General features: G+C 50.0%; 1 protein-coding gene across 1 annotated transcript in view; it reads right to left on the bottom strand.

The window, feature by feature from the left end:
* The window catches only part of ADAMTS9 (ADAM metallopeptidase with thrombospondin type 1 motif 9), an 82,905-nt gene that overhangs the window by 5,684 nt on the left and 54,009 nt on the right, over positions 1-23,212 (bottom strand). Inside the window, exons 28-35 of the mRNA XM_026074927.1 lie at positions 14,221-14,388; positions 9,250-9,423; positions 3,989-4,159; positions 3,422-3,616; positions 1,510-1,642; positions 1,187-1,281; positions 933-1,027; positions 704-837 (exon numbers count right to left, since the gene is read on the bottom strand). Of these exons, the coding sequence (XP_025930712.1) occupies positions 704-837; positions 933-1,027; positions 1,187-1,281; positions 1,510-1,642; positions 3,422-3,616; positions 3,989-4,159; positions 9,250-9,423; positions 14,221-14,388 (1,165 nt within the window). The remainder of the gene's footprint in view (positions 1-703; positions 838-932; positions 1,028-1,186; positions 1,282-1,509; positions 1,643-3,421; positions 3,617-3,988; positions 4,160-9,249; positions 9,424-14,220; positions 14,389-23,212) is intronic.

Below are 23,212 nucleotides of genomic sequence, written 5' to 3'. Positions count from 1 at the left end.
GGGGTCAGGGAAACGCTCCTGGCTCGCACCAATGTTGGTGGGAGCGACAGGCTTGTGACTTATACTGCAGAGCTGAGGTCCCCTCTGCTCCCCTGGAAATCCGCGGCACCGTTTCCATCCAGCTCAGCGTGAGCGACTTCCCCTTGGCCTGACTCTGCCTGCTGGAGCCAACGGGAAAACCAGGCCCGCCGAGAGCTCCTCCGTCCTCCGCGTTTGGACATCAGTCCAGCGGCATCAACGCTAGCACCAGCCAGGAGCAGCGTCCCTGGCCCCAGGAGTCCCCCGCGGTGGGATCTGGTGACACGGCTCTGTGCAAAATGGGGGGCCAGCTCCTCCCTGGTTACACTTGCTGTCTGAGTCCGGCCTAAAAACAGGACGCTAAATGAAACAAAATCCTTCAAAAAAATAAACTGGTCTGCTGGGAGCACACAAATACTCATTCGACATAACAAGTGCGACAGCAACTGTCGTAATTTTTTCTTGCATTAAGGATAAATAGTAAGAACATTTCTGATTTACTCAAATTATCCTCTCTAAGCATGAGGCAGCAAACCAGCGACCAAGCTGAAAAGCAGCTCTGCAACAGGAGAGCTCAGGAATATTACTCACTAGAGCACTTCTGCTGGCTTGCAGTTACAACTATAGTTGTGTAAAATAAATATATATATATTTTTTTTAATGGCGAGGCCCTGTGTTTACTCACTTATTATTTGCATAGTGTTCAGGTCCAGCCTTACTTTGCTGAAGGTGGAAAACCCAGCTGCTGTGTAATCTTTCCTACACTGGCAGTCTTCTCGCCGGCTCCCGTTATACGGACATTCAGTCGGGTTATGTAACCTAAATCAAAAGAAAACCCTTTCTACTCATGACGGAAGAAATCTTGCCATAGCAAAGAAAAGCCTTGTGAAGGGCGGAATTAAGGGATTTCTTACCTGTATCCATACACTTCCGAAAAATTCTCTGCGTCCCCGTTAACGAGGGTCACGTACTCTTTTGGGCTGTCAGTCTGCATCCCAGCACAATACACCTGAGAGATACAAGCCACAGTTTTGTCAGGCATCGTGTGTCAAAGGATGGCCTAGAAAACTGAAGGTAGAAAAGGCAAGAGCGGAGGTAAAGAGCACACGCAGGGTCCTCTTACACCTTCGGGAAATGCAGAAACTATTAATCTGTTGCCAAAATGCACCTTTAATGTCTTTCCTTTCACTTTAAGGAAATATTCACCGTCTTCAGTGACACCTTTGAGATTTTTAACATCTTTGCAGCTCCTGGGTAGTTCACCTGAAACGAAAGAGAAATAAATACTTGTAGTCACGGAGCAACTGTATATCAAAATTTCTTCTGTGAGGCATCTAAAGCACCAAAACAGCACACTTATTTTGCTCCCTGAAGTGCCTTAGCGCTTCGTCGCATGGGTCCCAAGGCTTGGAAATACAGCACATCTCCAGGAGTTCAGCGGAAACTCAAGCCATAAGAAAAGCAAGGGAAGGTGCAAATCCGCAGACTTACAGTCACGGACGTTGTGACATGTCCTCCTCTCCTCAGGTCTGAGATCCGCATGGCACAAGCCGCTGGCCTGGTCGTCGTTGGTTAAACACTGCACTGAGCGGTGCATGACTCCAGCGCCGCAGGTTACGGAGCACTGGAAGATAAAAGGCCGGGATTTATGTTTTACTCCAAGGCTTTATGGGCTCTGCCCCAGAACAACAGAGGCAGCCAGTTTCTGTTGCACTAAGGGCGAGCAGCAAAGGCCCTAATCCAGCAAAGCTTCCAAACACAGGCTTAATTTTAATCATACAAGCAATCCCTTTGATTATTAATCCTTTCATTATCATCATCATCATTAATTACTTCGAGAAGACTACTGTACTAGTTTAAAGCTTAGCACTTACATACTTTGCTGGATAAGGCAGTATTAGTTAAGGTGAACCATGTGCTCAAGTAAAAATGTTCCTTTCTCATACGAGGAAGGTTGTGCAAGACAGGGACATTCACCAAAAGGCCTGAACACTAGAACTCCTCTCCTTGCCGCTCTGAAACACTGCTTGGGTTACCGGCAGCGTCCGCTGAACCAATACAGCACAGTCCTTTGGTTTTTTTATCCAAATTGTACTGAAAAACTCATCCTTGAAACCCTCTCTCCCTTCATCCTCTGGAAAAATGGCTACACCTGTGCATGCACTGGGTCATCCTTGAGTGCCCCAAATCAAGGGCAATATTAAGGCTGAGATACCACAAGTTACCAGAGCTACTGAGTAATAGCTCATCTGGGCTGGCTGCTCGTGAGTGCAGCAAATCATGGGTGGGATCAGCCTCCTAAAGCAGGACAAGCACAAACGCTTCCCGAGGAGCATCTTGGTAGCCCTCCATAACTTGTTCTTTCAGGACCTGAGATTGAAAAATCAGCTCTTTCTAAAGGTACTAGGTTAGGCCACCACAAAAATGAAGATGCTCCTCTGTTTAGAAACACATAATCGACATGAGTGCACAAGGAGACACTCTTCAATGGCTCAGGTTACTCGCAGCCTGGCATTTACTATCAGTCCCACCTCTAAAAAACTTAACTAAGGAGCAGAGCAGGGCTCTATATTTGCCCATCAAAGGTGATGGTAACTCTAGTTAAACTCCTTTGAAAATCGGAGATGAGAAGGGTCATGGCACTTTACAGTCACTGATACATTCAAGAGCCCAAATCTAGGAGGAAGAACTCTCTCTCTGAAATGGATATCCCTCTCAAAGAAGAAGTTTTGTTAATGAGTTCCAGTTGGAAATTTTACACTGAAATATGGGGGGGGCAATGCCAGTTCATGGAAACTGAGCCTTTTGCTGTAACTTCTCCGCCCTGACTCGTGGGGAGAACCTGAGACTTCCTATGGGGCACGCGGAACTTATGTTTCAAACGGCTCCACCGCTTACTACGACACCTTTCACTACATTTTGCTCGACTTGACCCTCGTTGCCTTGTAAAGGCTTGACAMATTCCTACAAATGCCTGAGCCGCATTAATAAATCAAATTTATGGGGGAAATGCTGCATTTCAAAGAATGTCAGAAGCTCAAAGAAGTGAAATGTTATAGCTTTAGCTAAAATTTGATCTTGTAGTTCAGGCCCCAGGAATGGCTCAGCACAAATAACTTTAACAGAAACSCTGAGTTTTCCCCTGCCCTGTCCCAGCATTTGCAAGAAGGGGAAAAAAAAAAAAAAAAAGGAAAGAAAATAAAAGAAAAAAATTCTTTTAAGGCTCAGATGACCAGCATTTTGGCCTATTGGTGGTTCCCAAGTCTTGCTCTTACACATGGACAAGCAGGATCAATCAAGCAGGGTGTTTTTTTTTTTTCCCAGCAGAAACTGGGAAAACTGTTTTTTTTTTCCATCGTTTGCTAAAATTATTTGCAGCTTAAACAAGAAGCGTCCAACTTACGCTTCCCCAGTTGCCGACGCGCCAGGACGCCGAAACGGGGCATTCCCCGAGGTAGCAGGGCTGGATGTTGGGCGGCTGCGTGCCGGGACAGTTGACCGTATTCTGGTAGCCGTACTCGTAGTGGTCCTTGCCGGTATAGATCTCGCTGCAGGACACCAGGCGCTGCCGGTAGCCCTTGCCGCACGTCACGGAGCACTGCGGCGAGAGGCAGCGCCCGTCAGCACGCGCCCGCGGCGAGCTGCGCCCGGCGGGGCCGAGGGACGGCCCGGCCCGTTTTAGAGACGTCAAGCTGCTCCGAGCGAGCCCTGAATAACCACCGTGCCTCCGGGAACGGTGCTTAACCCAGCTACCCAGGCGGGCTCCGCGCACAAGTCCTCTCTTCCCAAGGGCGCCCAAAATCCCTTGTGACCGACAAATTATTAATCTATATGGGGAAAACTATGCGGGAGAGCGGGCTGCTCCGGGAAACGTTCACCCCAGCGTGTTTTCCTCCTTCCCTTTTTCCTATTCTTTCTTTTTGATCGGCGTGCAAAGTGGGACSCCGGGGGCCGCGGCGCGGGCGCTCACCTCCGACCACTCGCCGGTGATCCAGACGTACTCGCAGGGCGGCAGGCGGCAGCTCTCCACCTCGGCGGGGCGCTTGGCAGCGTCGCAGTAGGCGCTGCTGCCCACCCGCTTGCTCTCGTCCACGCAGAGCACCCTGCGGCGCCGCGCCGCCTCCCCGCACGTCTTCGTGCACTGTTCGCAGAAAAAAAGGAGAAAAGAAAAGAAAAGAAAAGAGAAAAGAAAAGAAAAGAAAAGAAAAGAAAAGAAAAGAAAAGAAAAAAGAAAAAAACGCTCTGTGCTCAGCACGCACCTCTTACTGCTGCTACCTGGGGGCAAACTGGTGATCAGGGTCCGAGGCGGCGGGTACATCCCGCTCCCACCCCCCCGGAAGCACCAGCCCACACCACGGACCCGAGGGGAAACCGAGGCAGCGGCGCGGGGTGGGCGCAGGAGCGGGCACGCCAGGCCGAGGGACGCCGCGGAGAGAGGCCCAGCCTCTCATCTGGGCCCCACGTTGTCGTTAAACACCGCGCGTTATTAAGAGCAACCCAAGTTATCCAAGCACGATTGCTCCGCTAGGTCTTCTGGAGACTTGGAGGACCTGGTCCTTCTGCTGCTCGTCTTGGAGAAAATATAATGCAGTCATGAGAAACCCTCGCTCCGTGCCTGGGAGCTCAAAGGCCATCTCACAAAACCACAAACACAACAAAATAAGCCAGGGTAAGAGCAACTGGCTGGATAAAACCTTATTTTTGTTTAACTTCTCATCCGTGATGGGCTTCCAACGCTTTCAACTAACTGGATTAACAGGGAGAAAAATGCATGAAAGTAATCATTTTATATAATGCGCAGGAAATGTCTTCCCCTAAGGAAAGGATATAATATGCAATCAGCCCATCCCTATTTGTACAAAAACACCATTTGAAGTCACCTAGGCTCGGGGAACCAAGCCAATCTAATCTGGTTATAGCTTCACCCCTTGAACATGACGTTTTCCGCCTCTCTGGAGCAGCTCCTGCTCTCCGGGCTGGCCTGGCATCAGCCAGGTCTTGGTGGGTGCCCCTAACCGCGAAACGCGGGTGCTGCCAGCGCGGCCCTTCTGCACGTAGCTCTCAGAACCGAGACCGCAAATTAGCTGAGAACTTTGCGAGAAAAGATTAATACGCAGAAGTGCCGCGGCACCGCCAGCAAACCAGGAGAGCTGCGGCGAGCGCGACGTAATGTTCCTCATAAATATTTAGCAACCATGCAAACCCGATGGGACGGGCAGGGGAAGAAAGCCCTACAGAGCCACGTTTATGCTGCAGGAATAGCTCGGCAGCGCTTAGGCAACAGCCAACATTGCAAAATCCGCAGTTTGCCAGAAGACCCCCAAGGGCTTCATGTGCTTCCAACCTTATTTGCTCCCTTGCTTTAAGCCCCTCGGTCTGTGCCGAAACGCAGCAGTGCTGTGGGGGCTGGAGTAATTTGCCTGAACGTGATTTCCGCAGAGAGCAAACAAGCTGTGCGGTATCTGTCCTCCTCCGCTATCTCCTTATTATATAAGCAAAACTGAAAAGCGGGTTAGCGCCTCTGACTGCGGCATCGCCGGCTGCCCTGCGTCCGGCGGCTTCTCGGCGGGCACCTTCCCGCGGCGGCGTGAACCTCACGCCCGCGGTCCTGCCCAGCGAGGGAGCTGCTCTTGCYGTAAACAGCTATCGTATAGAAATCCCTTCCTCGTTTTAAATCATTAAGTAATCAAGCTTCTGCACGTGTTGCAGCAGTCACCCTCGAACAGACGCCGTCCTGCAGGGGTTTTCTCTGCAGACCGTGGTCGTACGGCCAAATAAAACTGTRCCGGCTCTGTGCGTTTTGTCATCGGTAAATTGAAGTTTGTCTAGTGGTCGTTTTCAGGATAACTGGCAATTAAAACAATTCCACTGTGATATTAAATACAGCTCGAAGACAGTGAGACCACCGTAAAAGAAACGAAGGAGATGATAGAGCAGAGAGGTTCTCATCCGCCACACCAACCTTGTAAGACATTATTCATTTAGCAACTGGACAGCTCAAACGTGAAAGGCCCGCTTTCTCACTTAATACGATGATAGATTTTGTAGGAAATTGCRTATTAATGACTGATCTAAACCTCACATAAAACAACAGGGTCGGGGATAATAGCCATTGACAGCGAAAGCTGAAAAAACAGGTCAGACATTTCACAAGATTTGTCTCTTTGCCCCCATTTTCCAAATTTTGAACTGTTTTCCTGGCAATGCAGATTAAGGACTTTTCCAAGCAGCTCTGTAACTGTTTTAAAAGAATAATAATAATCATAATTAAAGAAAAAGGCATTGCTTTGTGAAAACATTCATTGTTTTTCTTTTTTCTAAACCAAAATCTGACACACAGATGATGAGAAACCCCACCCCATGAGCCCTTCAACCACGCTCTGGCTAACTCTGCAATCCAAGTCATGCAAGGATGGCAGGATTTTCCCTCAAACAGCAAATGTCAAAGCCTCGGGAACTATATTGCAGCTTCCAGGGCTGCGCACTGCCCTTCTGTAAAGGCTCGTATTAAAAAAACCTCCTCTCTTTCTCTCTCTCTCTCATTTTCCCTTTCTCTTTGTGATCCTGGTCTCGCTTTTACTTTGACATTAGCAAGGCCCCTTATATCGGCTTTCTTCCTGCTGGTGTGGGCACTGAGAACAGCTAATTAATGGTGATACAGCAGCAAAGCAATAAACTGTTTCCAATAAATTCCCTATTGCTTTTCATTGGCAAGATCAACTTTTTTTAAACAACAATAACAAAAAAGGAACAATAAAAAAAACTCTTGACGGATTCCCTTTAAAGATAAGAAATCAAGAACAAACTAGTGCAGGAATGTTATTTTGCATCCTACCTTTCATGTCAATTAGGGTTCATTGCCGTTCCTTGCTCAGAGAATACTAATGCAATCCGGGGCTCCTCACTACAATTAACACGCAGCCAATACTCATGGCTGGGGGAAAGGCAATCTTGCTTTTTCCACCGGGTACATCGGAACGAAATAAAAAGCGCTCAGAAGAAGAATGGCTTGGAAGCAGACAAAAGCGGCGAGCCCAAATTGGAAAACATCTGCAGCATGTTGCTATTAATGATTATTTGTGGGCGAGAAAACTTTCAACCCACCCCACTAACAAAGCTCCCCTGGGGGGAAAAAAAAAAAAAGAAGAAGCTCCATAACATGGTAAATATCTCCTCAGTGCAGTGGGGAGCCCTGGAAAACTTAGGAAAAACAACATCAGCATCCGCCTCCCACCAGCGGCTTGGCAGGGTGGGGGCGGGCAGGGGACACTCGCCACCGGTGTGAAAAGTTGTGAGAATAAGTGAGAGGGGGAGAAAGAAGGGGGTAGGAGAAGTGGCTCCTCAGGACTAATTACACCTTTGGGTAAGTTCTGCAATCGCATGCTGTTTGGTGACCTACTTTGCCGCCTGTAAATTTCTTAGTTGAAGAAGTTTAACGGGCTCCGTAAAAGCAAAAGTTCATTGCAATGAACCCGTTACAGCCCCTCGGCGGTTCCTATATTCCTTCTGCAAGCTGGGATGTTTCTGTCCGGGTTCCCACCGCGCGGCCGCTCAGCTCTGCCTCTCGCCGGCCCTCGGCGCCGCGGGGCTGCCTCCCCCGCGGGYGAAAATCGGGCCGGCTCCGTTCCCGCGAGAGGCCGGAGCTGACTTACGCAAGCCGAGCATCGCATCCCCGACGCCTCTTGCAGCGCCGGGCGCGTTACGTAGGACTAGAAACCCCTCGCAGCTTCCCAGCGATGCCGGCACCGCTAAGGAAGCGCAGCCAAGCTGGTCCGGAAMATCCCCGTCCGGCCAAGGCACTGCGGGCGCGAGGGACGTCGTTGGCTCACGTGCCGCACGGGACGGCGCACCGCGCAGGCACGAGGCAAGGACGAGCTAGTGCAGAAGCAGAGATGACAGGGCAGCGCTCGCTGCATTAACCTTGAAGTTTTTTTTTATTTTTTCGCTGCAGTGCAAGCACTGCACAGCCTCTGCAGGCTCGAAATGCTTTTTCTTCCATCAGTAAATTTTCTTATCTCGTCCTCCCCCTCTTTTTTTTTTTTTTTTAAGTGAAACACAATAAATAGAGGCTCTGGAAGTTTCTGGGAACACCAGCACCTGCGGTGCCTCCCCGTCTTTTGTTATTGGAGCAAGAGGCCTCTTTTCGCTGCCTCGGCAGGYGCAGGGCTCCCAAAGAATTTAGTTCGAGGCAGGAGGGCTCTAAAAGCCGCCGGCCTGCCAGTGCGAGCTGGGCGCCCGTTTGATTGATATTCACCCTGCTCCCCGTCCCTGCAGAGCCGCTCGCCGCGGCTGCCAGCGCGGCGGGAATCAGGCAGCTTCGAAGCCAGCGGGACTGGCATCGGATCGAGCCCCGCGATGAGCCCCCGAGGTGAGACGATCTGCGGGTAATCCAGCGGGAAGGTCCCTCTGGGAGTGTCTTCTCCTACCCGGAGCCTCTCTGACCTCTTATCTCCCTCCTCCAACCTCAAAAACTTCTGGCTCTCCCCTGCTTCTGCCTTAATACTGCTCTGGCTAGSCAAGGACCACCAGCTGGTTTCCGAGGACCACGAGGTGGCTCTTCCCCAGCGCGTGCTGGAAACCGGCACCCGCTAACGCCCTGGGGACTGGACAGTGCGAAGGTCCATCGGGTCCAAGAGGACCTTGTCCCCCCCGGCCCGGCAGGGAGTCGGGGTCCCCTGCGCTCCCGCATCTTGGGAGCTGCAGCTTTATCCCCCGCCCCGGCTACGGCACTGGTTTCACTCGGCGCCTCTTGCCGACCGCTCGGAAAAGCGCTATCACCCACGGGAGGTCTGATTTCAGCCTTGTCCTGGCTGGGGGAAAAGGTTTCGGAGCAGCTGTTTCCCCGGAACGGCAGATCAGGGAAAAACAAGAGACAACTGCTGGAAAGGGCCAGCTGCCGTGTTAACGGGAGGAAAGCAGGAATTGCTGGCACCCACCAGCTCCTTCGCACCTACGGACCCGGAGCCGCAGGCTCGCGAAGCAGCGTGGCGGGGGTGACCCGGGGGGGGCACCCCGAAAGCGGGCTCACCAGCCAAGCCGCGCACCCGCAAAACGCGCGCGATATCGGCGCGGGACCCGACGCGGGGCAGCGTGCGCCGCCGAATTAACTCCGCAGAGGCGTCTCCAGCGAGACCCCCTCGGCCGGCGCCATCAGCATCCCCTCCGCCCTTCCCCGCGCGGCGACGTCCCGACGCGGGCAGCTGGCTCGCGCGCCCGCCCGGCCCCACTTACCGCTTGCCACTCGCCGGGGTCCCAGGCGTACGCGGGGCAGGCGGCCAGGCGGCACTGCCGCTCCGCCGGGGGCCGGCTGGCCGGGTCGCAGTCCGCCTCGTGGGCCGGGCGGCGGGGGCCGCCGTGGCAGCGCACGTCGCGCCGCTGCACTCCTCGCCCGCAGGACGCCGAGCACTGCGGAGAGGGACAGGAGGTGAGAGGGGCCCCGGGGCCGGCGGCGCCGCATCCCGGGCGGCGAGGGCTGCAGGTGATGCGCGCGGCTGTTTTTCTCGGCAAGGAAAAAATCCGGCGGGCAGGCTGCAGCACCGCCAAAGCCCGTGGGAATCGCGCTTCGGCGGGGTCAGGTTTTCGCGGACGGGATTTATATTACAAAAACCTCCAGGGACAGCGGCGCTGCTAGAACAGTGCGACGCGCCAGAGGCAGCGAGGCGCCGCGTGTTGCTTCTCGTGCGCTAAGCTCACAAAAAAAAAAAAAAAAAAAGTTCAGAATATATCGGATGCCACGAATGTCCTCGGAGCAGACTTTAATGAAAAGCAAGCTTGAGTTATTGAGTTATAGAGAAGGAGGACTGTAGCAATAAAGAGCCGAAGGTATGATACATCGGGATTTGCTTTTAACATGCACGTAAACACACGCTGCACAAGTCAGGACATACTGTAGGTCTAGGAAAATAAATGTCTCTTTTAAATTAACTGCTCTTTTTCATGTTCCCTTCATTATACAGTGGGCACATTTCTGCCTGCTTTTAGACACAGGGAGAAAGGCCTGAATTTCTCTGTTTCTCAGACATCTATAAATTAGTATCTACACCACAGTGCTTTTAACAGCTTGTTTTTCTTTCGCTTAATACTTCTTACTGTTGCACCCTATAATAAGTTTAGTGGTACTTAACTTCACTCTGCTACGGGTTCTTTCTTGCTAGATCCTAAAATACATTATGCAGATGTGGAATAAAAAGAATTTGTGCTTATAAAAGAAGGTGTGCAAAACCCAGGAGGCACGCATTTAAAGCACAGCTATTACGATTACCCGTTTGCTGACTTAACAATTAATATAGGCAACCTCATTAATACATGAGGAACTAAGAAAACAAGTTTATAGCCAATTATGGTAATACCTAGAAAAGCAAGCTTTCTTAAGGCAGAGGATTAAGCGGTGCGTAATGGGGAAGCAATTCTCTTCCGGCTRGCTCTGCAAAGCATTCCTCCGTAACGCTTCGTTTGCTTTACTATCCCAACRCACCATAAAGCGAAGCGGACCCAGAGAAAAGCTGAGTGCGAACATGCTCCTGGCTGCAGATATTTAGGAGAGGCTTTTTTGGCGTAATTTGGAAAAGTAGCAGTTAGATCTCTGTCACCGGCAATGCAAATGCTTCCCATCTGCTGGGCTGCCTCTGCTGTGATTTATCGCGCTGCTTGTCCCAAGCGTCCCACCAGGGACACTTAAACTGAATAACGCAAACAAACTTGGAGGAACGCGGACTCCGGGACRCATGCACTGCTCTGCAACGCTTTTCGGTCTGCATTTAGCACCCACCTACAAAGCACGCGTCCGGATGTTACGATAAGGACAGCGCAAGCCCCGTCGCGGCTCTTGCACGGAGGCGCAGAGCCAGCCGCGGCGCTCGGACGCGACAGGTTTTGGGAGGAGGACAGCAGCCAGCGGCTCGCCGCGCCGCATCCCGTGGGAGAGATGCGAAACACCCTCTGCCCAGCCGGCCAGCGAAGACGCTCTTCCTCGGGGCAACTGCAGGTGCGTGTGCTGGGGGGGGATTTTCGTAGCCGAGGGCTGCACGGGCTTTTTAAGCGCATTGGTAACACTGGCCGTAACGCGATGCAGCGATAGCAGGGGAAAAAGAAATCACAGCACAGCGCCCGGCCTTAGGGAATAGCGTGGGGGCGAGTCCAGCCCTGGGGCTGCCGGGCTGCTGCGCGGGGGCCAGATCAGTGACGGAAGGATGCTGCAATATGAACCCCCGGCAAGGCAGAGGCAAAAAATCGGCCAAGCTTTGGCGAAATCTGGCAAGCTGAGGCCACAGGAGTCTTCCCGGCGGATCTGGGTTGGGATCCGGGTTGGATCCCCGCTGGGCTCCCTCCCGCTGCCGCCTCTGCTGCGCTGGTCCTGCCACGGCTCGGGCTGGACTTAAGGCTGGGTTCAAAATCATAGAATTACACTGTATCGCGGAGGCGAGGACAGGAGGTGTCCTACACTGGTTTCGTCCTGAGGGTCTGAACCCACCAGACTGCTCGGGCAGCTTCTCTCTACCTTGTAGAAACGCAACTAGCTGGTACCGCTGAACATCTAAAAGCAGAACGGGCCTGAAGCTACTCGGATCAGGAACGGGGTGACACACATCCCCGCTGGGACACCACGAGCCACTCGCTCTGCTGGTCGCTCCCGTGGGTCCGTGACGGTTTTTAGGAGCGCTCCTTTTCCTACCGAGAGAGTCAAGCCCACAACTGCAGCGTGCCGGCTCAGCCACGGAGAAGTTCTGCCTTATARAAACGCGGGGCTAGGTTTCAGTCTGTAACCGAAATAAGTAAATTCCAGACAGCAGAATAAATATTAGTATTTTCACTACGTGAAAGGTAAATGACCGTAATTGATGCCACTTAGGAGATACAAACACATTAAACCTGACATTTTGGTGCAGACGTAAGCATGCTTAAAACCTGGAGAGAAAAAACCTTTCCTCTTCCCTTCTGATTAATGCAAATATTAAAAGTGCTTTGCCGTAGGAAGATGAATTTATAACAATCTCGAAAAGAATTACCCGGACTCTGAATACTAAACATCCGGAGAGCAAAACCCCCGGGACGGCAGCGCTTGGCTCAGCCGGCTTCTGCCGCGATTCGTTTTCAAGCGCACGCCCAGGATGTCCCCAGAGGCAAAGGCAGCGGGCGACGGCGGGCGCAGCGCGCGTGGGCACGGGGCGACGGCGCGCGCACGCACCGCACAGCCCTGCCTGATTTCTCGCACAGCCTGTCGCCGGCGTGCCCGCGACAGAAGGGGGTCGGCCCACGGCAGCTCGGCGCGGCGGTCGCCTTTTAGAGGCGATGAGACCTGCAGAAAAGCCCCGTTTTTGGATAGCATCTAGACGCAAACCGATCGTGGCTCCTGCGGGCGGCCGAGCGGGACGAGCGTCACCCGCGAGGCGGAAGGTGCCGCTGAGTTTCCGTCCCTGTTTCGATCCTGATTTAGCGCAACCGGCTAGGGTCAGGAGACCATACCCGAGCATTTTATGTGCTTAAAAAAGGCCCAGTTCGATAATGCGCGTGTGTCTCTACCCGCTTTCAGCGCCCTTTTCCTCGGAGCAAGCTCCGGCTGGCTGCGCACGCGCAGCGCTGCCGATCGGAGCRGTCCACGGCTCGGGCACATCAGCCGAGGAGCCACCTCGCACGCTAGAAACCCGCCGCCTAKTCTTAGCCTGATCATTAGCATACAAATATTCTTTAATTGCCTGGTCACAAAAGATTACCTCAGGCCATACATCACCTCGTCCTCCTATTAACGTCGGCTCCTTTCTCCACGCGCATAAAATTACCTCCAATCGTGTGGTGGAATGCTCTGAATTTTAAAACACTTATTTTTATCAATTAAAATTAGCATATTTTAATGCAATCGACAGGCCGTTACGTTATTATGGTTAGAATTATTAGCTGTAAAAAATAGCTTTCGGGAGCAGTCACTTTAAATAAGGAGCAAATCGGATATGACAAGACTATTTAATGGCCTCAAGTTTCTTTTCTTTTTCCCAAAGTGACTTCTTGCGTAAAATTAAGGTTTCAGTCCTGCAGATAATAAAACAGGGACTTAACTTTCAATATGGGAGCAGTCCTGCTCAGTTCAGCAGGGCTACGTGGGTGCTCCTGGGTCCTCAGAGCCTTATCTYGTGTAAAGGACCAGGATCCAAATAACCTAAATTCCATGGTGAAAGCACACTTATCCCATTACACATGTAAAGGCAAATATTGCCACCCTATGAATTCAAAGGTAAGAATAAAAAACAAATACAAGGCTGAAAACAATCACAAAACATCGATGGGTTTATTGTCTTTTTTAATATTTGACATTTAACAACAACATGATACCCTAGTCCTAATATTGATGCGTGTGCATGTAGATTTGTCAATGGTTTATGTTTTAGGGAACTTGCATGCAGTGAGAACTGGTGTTTTGTATCTTAATTTGGAAGAGAGACTTCAAGAGAATATGATGCTTTACAAGTTAACAGCTCATTCAGTCTGGGATTTTCAGTAWTTCTGCTGATTAGCACTCCATTGAGGTAGAGGCAAAATTGAGATTCAGAGCTAAAAACGTGACGTAGCAGATTTAAGGTGATGACAAATAYATCACATTCAGAAAAACAAGGACTCGAGACATGCTCTTAGCAAACAAGACTCTTAATAACTCCAAGCACTCTCACGTTTCCAGCAGCCTCTGCTCTAAGCATCAGAGTGTCTGAGTTTTTAATGAAGCAAAATTAAGTGATGAGCTTGTTAAGAAACAAAAGGTAGCAAAAAGCATTTTTAATGGATTACTCTGATAGTTCTTTAGGCTTTCCCGGGAAGCTGCTAATAAAATTAATTTCAGATTTCTCAAAACTAAGAAAGATTTTGCTTGAGATGTGGCATATTTAAATAATGACAATATTAAAAACATGAATAATAGTAGATTTTCTTTAATATTATATACCAATGGGTTTTCTAGCAGGAGCTTAAAGTATGCAACAAGGAATTTGCTATCAGTTGGACACTAAAAGCAAGTTTCCRTGTTTTCAGCTGGTACAAATCAGTGCTGCTCCACTGCTGTCCATGAAGCTACACTGTTTTACACCACCTGAGGATCTGGCCCAGAACATTTACCCTTGAAAAATTCAAGAGGACAGAAGCGAGGGGAAAAATAGTTTCTAACCAATCTGACAGATGAGGAAGATCAAACGATGCAAAAGGGTAATCAGTGCGTCTCACCTGTCCCCAATCTCCCGATTTCCACTTCGGACATCTGCCCCCTCTGCATTTCTTTTGCACATTGGGTTTAGCAAGGTGCTTGCAATAATCTTCTTCTACATGCCTCCCTTCCTTTGACAAACAGTACACAGTTCGGTGCTTTTGACCCCTTCCACAGGAGACAGAACACTGTAAATATAAAGTAACAAAAATCAGCTTTCATACAGGGCCGTCTACATCGTTACACATGGGCCATGCCTACATAGGGGATTTGGCTTCAGCTGGACCAAAGAGCACATCACTAGGCTCCCCGACAGCCCCCACAAAGCTTGAGGGGGGTAAAGAAGGGCAGAACTTAACCCACCGGACGTGTTCCCATTTGCATTGCGTATTGCATGACACTCTTGGTCAAAAACCCCCAAATGCCAATATCTGAATAAAGAAGCTGACATTTAGCAGGGATAACAGGGTTTAGGGCACAATTCCTGGCATTGCTCTGGCGGTTTCAAAGGAGCAGAGTCAACTCAGAGGAATCAAGGCAGTAGCCCTGAGTATCGACTGAGCAGAACTTGAAAGGGACCATTTCCATTTACCTCGGTACAAAGGGAGGTCAACTGTGGGTAAACCAGGAGGGTAAAGCACGATATACACCTTCACAGAGGGAAATAACTGCACAAAGGACAAGGCAGAGGAGAAAAATCCAGTCTTTCCATGTCCACGGTATTAAAACTCATGCCTGTTTTATTCTGTAGCAAACACCGTAGACTGATTTTCTTTTTTACTAAACAAAGACTGAACCAGGACTCGCTCACCCTTAAGATTTGGTGTGTTTTGAAAACAACTCAGAAGAAGGCAAGAAGGCAGAGCACGAAGAATCAAAGCAAAAAGCAAATCAGCAGGTATGTTAGCTGCAAGCTTTGTAGTGAAGCAACTAATTTGAACCTCCCTCTGCAGGTTCACTGAACTTTTTCAAATGTGACCACTTCTGGCATGCAAACCCCAAGCAACTTCACTTTGATTTCAGATTAGTCTCCTCCAAAAGATTTAGGAATCAAAGGGGTCTGGAATCACGACAAGAATTTAATATGACAGTTTCTTGTAGAACAAGCCTCTTACTCAGCATGATGCACCCAGGGACTGTTTCAATTTCTTCATTACATGTTATGCAAGTCATTACATGCTGCATCACCAGCATCCTGGTTTAATTCTTGGGCACAAACACAGTATTTCAGCCACCTCTCAATATAAATGCTCTGCTTTCTTTTCAGAGCGGCGCAAACATGCAGAGATGATGCTTCTTCCTCCTTTTTGGAGTCACTCCATCAGTAGATTTGCTAAGAAATAAATTACAGGCCAAAGTCTTCCCAGGCTATGAATATAGTTGAAACCTAACAAAATAGAGATTATATATGCAGCAGCTCTGGAAGATCCATTACACTAGAAATTGGCACGTGCATTGACAGCTGTGATTCTTTTAAATTACAGCACTACTTCCAGATCATTCATCCCCTATGGTGTTAAGAGGTATACAAAGAAACACTGAGAGAGCAATAACTTCTTCCAAAGGCTTACAAAAGGAAGAGTTCAGACAAACGTGGAGAGAAAGGGATATAACTCATAAGATTGTTGATGCTTAAAAGTATGTATAAGCAACGTCCCGAAAAAGGCAGTTTTCCTGCTGTAAGAGCACTAGCAGAGCCACAAAGCCAGCCAACTTCCCTGGAAATCAATGGGATTAAAGGACTGTTCATTAGGTGCCTGCCCCAAAGCAGATCTGGCCATGGGAGACAGACCCAGCTCTGCAACCGGATGGATACTAGACACCTGGCGYACTCCTGGGACACTGCAGTGCACTGAGAAGATGCACTCCGGCRAAAGATGGGAGAAGGCCACATGCATCTGCAGTTTCTCAGCATTTCCAGCTTACCGGGCAATGAACGTCAGCAGCAAGAAGGAGACGTCAAATCCTACCAAACCCAGTCATAAACTTCTAATATTTCCATCCATCTTTGGACTAAATGMTAACACTGATACTTTCATATGAATCCAAATGATCCTTGGTAAGCGCTCTCCATAAGGCTTGACACCACTGTCTTTAACATGATAGCCACAGCTAAAGAGAAAGCTCACACACTTCATCGATACTCTGTCTTGCCCCACATCCCAAGCCATGGAGGAAAGTGCATTTTCTTCCTRATGTAAAAATATATTGACCCTGCTGTTTACTCTAAAGAAAGAGCATCAACATTGYGCAACAGCACAAGCACATTTCTCAGGACCTGAAGTTCTCCGACACACATTTCCTCTTACAAACAGTAAGTAGTAAAGTCCACAGGTTTTAATCCCTCTTTTTCAAATTGCTTCACTTTGGCCTGGAGCCTGTATGGTGGCACGCCACGATCACGTGCGCCGTCCCGTCAGGAGGGGCGCGCGGGACGGGCACGCAATGCTGCCCTCCTCTCGGAGGGCCGAGCGACGGGGCGGCCGGCGCACTGCGGTGCATGCTGGGTCTGAGGCACAATTTGACTAATTTTCATAATACTCGGATATAATTCTCAAGATGCGGTAATCAATCATTTTTATGCCTGGCTTTAATACAAATTAAAGATAGGCAGCTGCGCCTTTTTGGATCCAAAACATCCATTTGCTTTCACATACATGCGAGTTATGAGCTCATTTGCACTGACAGAAAAGAGAGGCTGAATAAATCTAATGTAACCAAGTATTAGAGACTGAAAATTCCTTTACAAAGAGTTTCCCTCATAACTGCCTTTTAATTCTTCTCAGGTATTTCCAACTTCTATTTGGCATGCAGAATTTAAGCATATGTAAGCCACATGCAGAACATAGCTTAATAGGGCACTTCATCTCAGTGCCGCGTGACTGAGGGAAGCAATACACCTAGCTACTCCAATCGGCCTAATCATTTATTTTTGACCCTGGAAGAACTTTGCATTTCATTAACTGAACTCTTTTCATCGCTGGAAATGTTGCAGCCGCTCACGGTATCTATCAATAACAACGCCACAGCGAGGTAAGCTTTGACCTTGGCTTCTTTAAAGCATTTGAAAAGCACAGACAAAAACACTCCTTTCACAGATTTCTTTCTTTCGTTCCTTTTTTTTCTTTTTCCCCTGCAGAAAACGCTTCAAAGGACTGGGGATGGCGGGGTGGCTCTCTGTGGAATAGCAGCCTCATCCAAGGATCTTTGAAGTCAACAGAAAGACTCCTACTGGTTTTAATCATCTTGGGATCCAGCCCTGAAGGTGCAGCCAAGGTAGCGTACTAGTATTTTTTGCCCCCAGGCTTCCTGGAGCTAAGGATCACGTAGACACAGACATGTCCACCACCAGCCTGCCTGTGCCTCCACTGAAACGCTGGAAAACGTTGCTCTAAAACACTGTTTCCAGCCTACGGTAAAGGGACACGGCCCAGCAAGAGCTACCACGACGCCGGGGTGAACCCTACAGGCCGGCCACGCTCTCCCTGCCAAGACAGGGGCAAGGTAAGCGTCCCACCGCGTGGTTGTCCCGCCGCGCGCTCCCGGCAGGCAGGGAGCACGTTTCTGCAAGGTTTGGGCAACTTGCAGCAATGTGCGGCACAGGTGGAGCATCAAACCTGTGTACGAGCGGCTTGGAAAGGCTGGACACCCRGTCACACCTGGCGCTTTACACAGAGAACAAGGACAGAAGGACTTCCCTAACAGCACTAGGATCAAAGCGTTTGGGCACGGAGTCAGGGGAACTGTGTTTATTGCATGAYTAGTTTTGTTAAAGCGCCTAGAACCACGGATTCGCATGCAGCTGATTTGTTCAAATAAACATGCCGCTTACTTACATGCAACAAAACGTTTAAATAAATCTGACAAAACCATTTCCATATCCCCTCTTTCCAGGCAGGTCACAACACGATGCTAAATGTCTCCTGCAATGCAATGCCCTGTTATCGCGTAGCAAGCTCGTGCTTTCACTCCCACAGATATTTGTTTTCTGTTTCAGAGTCCAAGGATGACGAAGGCTATTTTATTTTACCGAGTATATGTGAATTGCTTTAACCTAACCTCCCTACATTTCCTGCTCTGGAAGACGAAGGTACGTCTCCTTCATTAACAGCTCGCTAAAGCAGCAAGGCTGTGACCTGATTCCAAAGCTTCTCACTGGGCTGGGAATAGGGAAAAACAGAATATGTACCCCAAAAGCTCTTGGAAACGCGCACAAAATTTCTGGGTGGTTAGGCCCAGATGCTGAACATTCAAAAGCCAACCTCGACACTGCACATCCTCACGTTTCCTACACCACAGCGACTCTGCCGGGGAATTCGAGGTGCAGGCTGGGACCACGTTTTTCTTGGCCCCTCCTGCAGAAGACCGTGGTCTCCGCGCTGCTCCCCTGGTTGCACAGGGYCATGCTGCCACCAGTGGGAAGGCAGCAAGCCGTGTCCGTCTGGCACCAAGAGTGTTCAGTAGTCCTCAATAGAAACGAGCAGATCTTGGTTAAAGAAAAAAAAAGAAAAGAAAAAACAAACAAAAAACCCCATGCAGCACAGATCAGTCAAAAGGGATGGAGTGGTTCTGCTTGGCATTAACTGCTTCTCATGCACTCAATAGGTAGCTAAATACAGGGCAGAAAAGCAAACTATCAATGAGAATCTAGGTAAATTCTCYGCTAAAAGAGAAAAGTTTCAAAAAAATGCTGTCAGGCCACTTCTCCAGGCGCCGTGCATCAGCCTACGATTTGGGAGGTATTCGAGATAATGAATGCAAGCTGTGGTGATCACCAAATGAATTCCCTAAGATAAGTATAACTCCGATAGCTCAGGAAAGACAGGGGTGGGGGGGTGGAGGAGAATTAGACTAAAAACATCTTTATCAGATTCTGCCAGGAGCAACTTTTCGGAGGAAATTAAAATCAATCTTTGTAGGCTTAGATTTCCACACATTAAGGATTATATTAAAAGTAAGCTCTCATTCATTCTTCCCAACCGTCTGAGCCGAAACAYGTGCTAGATGAAGCAAAACAGGGAAGACGACGGAGCCCTACAACGCTGCATCGCACTCGTACATCCCCTTTCCATTAGGGGCTGCGCTCCTGGATGTCAGCACACTTCTCCAACTGCAAGCACAGTCCGGCCACGCGCCCTCGCAGCTACATTTCAGCATCCCGTTAGCGTACATCAGTCTCCTGCTATAACTTAAGCTGCTTTTATCAGAYGCTGGTAACTTTGAAATCACAGCCTTTAGCATCTGCCCCTCCGCAGCAGAGAGGACCCAGCAGACACGCCGCCAAGATAAGCACGGATCGCTCCTCGCCGCTTAAAAGCGTCCGAGTCTTTGCACGTTATTCAGCAACAAGAGCTCTGTGGCGTTCAAACACTAACGTCACTAGCTTCAAAGCAGCAAGGTATTTTAGCTCAGGCCTGATTTTTAGCATGTAATTCCCTCGGCTTCAGTAGGACAAGCGACAAGCTTGAAATAAAGGTGCAGCTCCACGTTATGGTTTCTCCAGCTGCTGCAGCACTTTAGGAGAYGTTCAGGAAATATCTGTTGCTCGTTGCTTTGAAACCCCGTTCTTCTGGCTGCATCAGCACATCGAGAGGCCAGTGCCTACAGGAGGGGACGACATGGTACGTAGGGCACAGTTCACCTAGGCYGGCTTTCTTTTTTCTGCCAAATTGTAAGAGGGAGCCACACCATGATGCATACRGCTATTGAGGGCTGCAGAGCCCACRGTCCTGGTGCTTTCACCTGGTACGGGCCCAGAACATCTGCTACTTGTATATTAAAAGGGACAGCGGTCTCTACACTCAAGGGAGGGCAACTGGACCAGAGCCCCAAGCAAAACAAACCAAAGCATCGCACTACAGCTTGGAAGAGGCTTTAGAAATGCTTAATCTGTGCTGACGCCCCAGAGAAACGGGAGGACTGAAGAAAAGACATGAACGTTAGAGCGTGCAGTCCCAGCACGCCTGTGAGCACTGTCAAGAAACCTCTGTGGAAACGTCCTGAGGAGGCAAAGGGCGTCCCTTGGCGTGCACAGGGCGGACTGCGCCCCGGTGTCCCCGAGGAGCGGTCCTCGCCGCGGGCATGGGCGAGAGGGAACATGYGTGCTGGCTGGCCACCAGCTCTGCTCGCCCTCGCCGGGCGGCGTACACTGGTTGTGAACCCTCCAGCTTCTCTGCTCTCATCGCTGCAGCACGACAGTCAACAGAGCCGGCCGAAACAGCTTCCTACTTGATTACTTGCAGGAGGGAGAAATAAAATAATCCAATAAGCCTTCACCTTTCCACTACCAAGCCAAGCTGCAGTGACGGGTGAACAAACTGGGATGATGTGTAGCGACAGGTAAAAAAGAAATTTCTTAAAGAAAGGGGTTCAACTTAATTTGTTACAGCAGCAGAAGGGAAGAGGCTGATGTGCCTGGAGCTCATTCTTCCAGCCAGCAGAGACCGTCCCAGAAGAAATGACTCTCATGGGTGGTGGCTCTACTAACTCTTCCAAGATTTAAAGCCCCGAGAACTGAAGTCAATAGAATGATTTCTCTGAGCTTGGGGACATCGCAGAATAAATGGGAGAAAACCAGGTAACTACAGCAAGAGGAGAAGCCTTGCATCTCTTCTATTGCAGCCATCTGCTACGAAGCACCTTCTCCACCTCCSTTAACCGCCCGCAGTGCCGTTACATCCTGTACAGAGGCGTCACGAGTGCCGAAGGCAGCAGGGCTGGGAACACCCAAAGCCTGCCTTAAAAGCTGCATCTCCGCACTGGTGCAACCTATTCGACTTAAAAAACAAACAAGAAAAAACACCAAGTAGCGATCGCAGGTCTCCCCAGGGAGGGAAGCATTGGATGTCGTTTCCTCAAATTAGGAGGAAACGTGTGAGCTACCCAAGGAAGCCAGTATAATGGGATGTAGAAGAGGCTGATGAAACCTAYTTTCCATGCTGTGGCACTTTTTAAAAAGTAGCAATTGAAGCAGCAAGCAGCCTAGGCAAACCGACACTTCATTTTTTTAGTGAACAGTTGTATTATAATACCATTTAGAAGTCCCAGATTTCTCCGTGCTAGATGATGTGACAGACAAAATAAGCCAGCCCTGTTTCACAGGTGAGCATCTCACCGGGTGTTTGTAGCAGCGTTGAGCTTCTTGCTGCTCCCTGCCCTTTTAAAGAAAAATCTTGGCTTAATGCAGCAGTGATCAAACGCTGTTTGCCTGCCTGCGTACAGTCTTGGGCATCAAACACGTTTTCATACACGCTGCTGGCTCACTCGCCTTCCCTGTGAGCTAGTAAAAAGCAAAACATGAATAGAGCTTTAARTGCTTTGGAATGAGATGGACTACATTGCTTTTCCTTAATGACTGCACTAATCAGTCACCAGGCAAGTTAGAAGCGCGGTAGATGCCTTTGTGCTCAGTGTCCCTCATCATCACACGTTCTTGTTTCTAAACCTTCCAGTCCCTAGGATTCGAGCAGCAGCTATGATTGCAGTTTGGGGTATACGCTGTAAATCTCAAACRTGGGCAAGAACACATGCAGACTTCCCAGCTCCGGGAGCTACTTGAAGATGTTGAACTTCACAGCTTATCCTTGAAAGCGTGTTACTGCTCTAATGCATTTCCTGCAGTCTAACACGTATTTCAGTTACCGCACAGAAAGCTACTACTTTGGGACACGAATGTTCCCAGCTATTGCAATTGTATTTATTGCTTTATTTTTCACATGTGTGCATGTGCATCGGGTCCACAGGCTTTACAAAGCCAGCAGCCATCAGCGGCCCGATCGTGACATGACGACTGAAGCAAGAGCCCGCCAACGGTGCCGTAACGTTTTGTTGAAGCTCGGGCCAGCTAGAAAGTCACCATCTCATGGAAACAATGCATAAGAAGGGAAGCATAAAAAAATCAGCCACTGAAGTACACCAAATGCAGCCAAATAGCCACTACACCTCTCAACGTTACCTTCGTGGAGGCGTGTGGATGAAGACAGCTGARAACTAAGTTGTAGGAAATGAAGCCCGCGAGGACCTGATCCCGCAAAGCTCTGCGGTGCACGCTGGGGTCTAAGCGCCCAGTGTCGCAGCGCGGTCCCTGACCTGCAGCTCCAGCACACGGGACTTCTAGGGCTGCGCTACAGCTTTCCYGCTTCCACGGAGCRTCAACACCATAGCAAACAGGAGACRGCAGAACTGAGAGCAAAATATATATAGTTCTCCTTATTTAAGGAGAAATAACAGAAGCAGCAATGAAGGACCAGTGATGATAGGTGAACGCAGTAAAAATTAAAATAAGAATCGGAGATTATACAGTAGCAGCAGAGGATAAAGTGATGTTTCACTGCCTACGCGGCAGCTTTGCTCCGGGGTTGCCACAGGCCAGGCGTGCTGAAGCCAAAGCAGCTCCCCGGTCACAGCGGGGTGACTCTCGAGCAGGGCACTGCAGCAACTGCTCATCACTGGTTTTACCCACCTGTGACCGGGCTAGAGCCGCTAGCTGTGGCTCTGAGCCCCGGCAGGGGACGTGGCCACGGAGTTATCAGACGGGGAAGCTCAGCTGGGACAGCATCTGTCCCTGCTGCCCTGGATAAACTCGGGCTGAGACATTAAAAGCGGAAACCCCGACTAAATTTAGCCTTTGGGATGAATGCCCAGAAGGACACGAGGAGAAACGGAAAAGGCCGGCGGCAAGACTGCCGGTGTCGCGGCGCACAGGGTGGCTTTCGCCGCCCCGGCGCCCATCGGGAGAGGCGGCGTTCCGGGGGCCGTGGGCGCTGGAGCCCTGCGTGCCCCTGCGCAGCTGCGTGCCGGGGCGCCGGCAGCGGGGCACGGTCTGCACCGACGACACGCGCAGCCGCAGGGCTGCTGCTTTAAATAAAAGCAAACAGGTCTGCGCCGTCACAGGCCTTTTTCCCACGCGGGAACGAAAGCAGACAAGTTCTCTGCATTTTATCAGCGCGCCGAACCGGCAGTCCCTGGAGCCACCAGGTCTGACTAATCCTAAAGAGAAGGCAGGCAGCAAAC

Source organism: Apteryx rowi, unplaced genomic scaffold (assembly GCF_003343035.1).
Source record: "Apteryx rowi isolate R43461 unplaced genomic scaffold, aptRow1 scaffold_4, whole genome shotgun sequence".
In the NCBI taxonomy this organism is placed as follows: Eukaryota; Metazoa; Chordata; class Aves; order Apterygiformes; family Apterygidae; genus Apteryx; species Apteryx rowi.
This window is presented reverse-complemented; position numbering and strand designations above follow the sequence as displayed.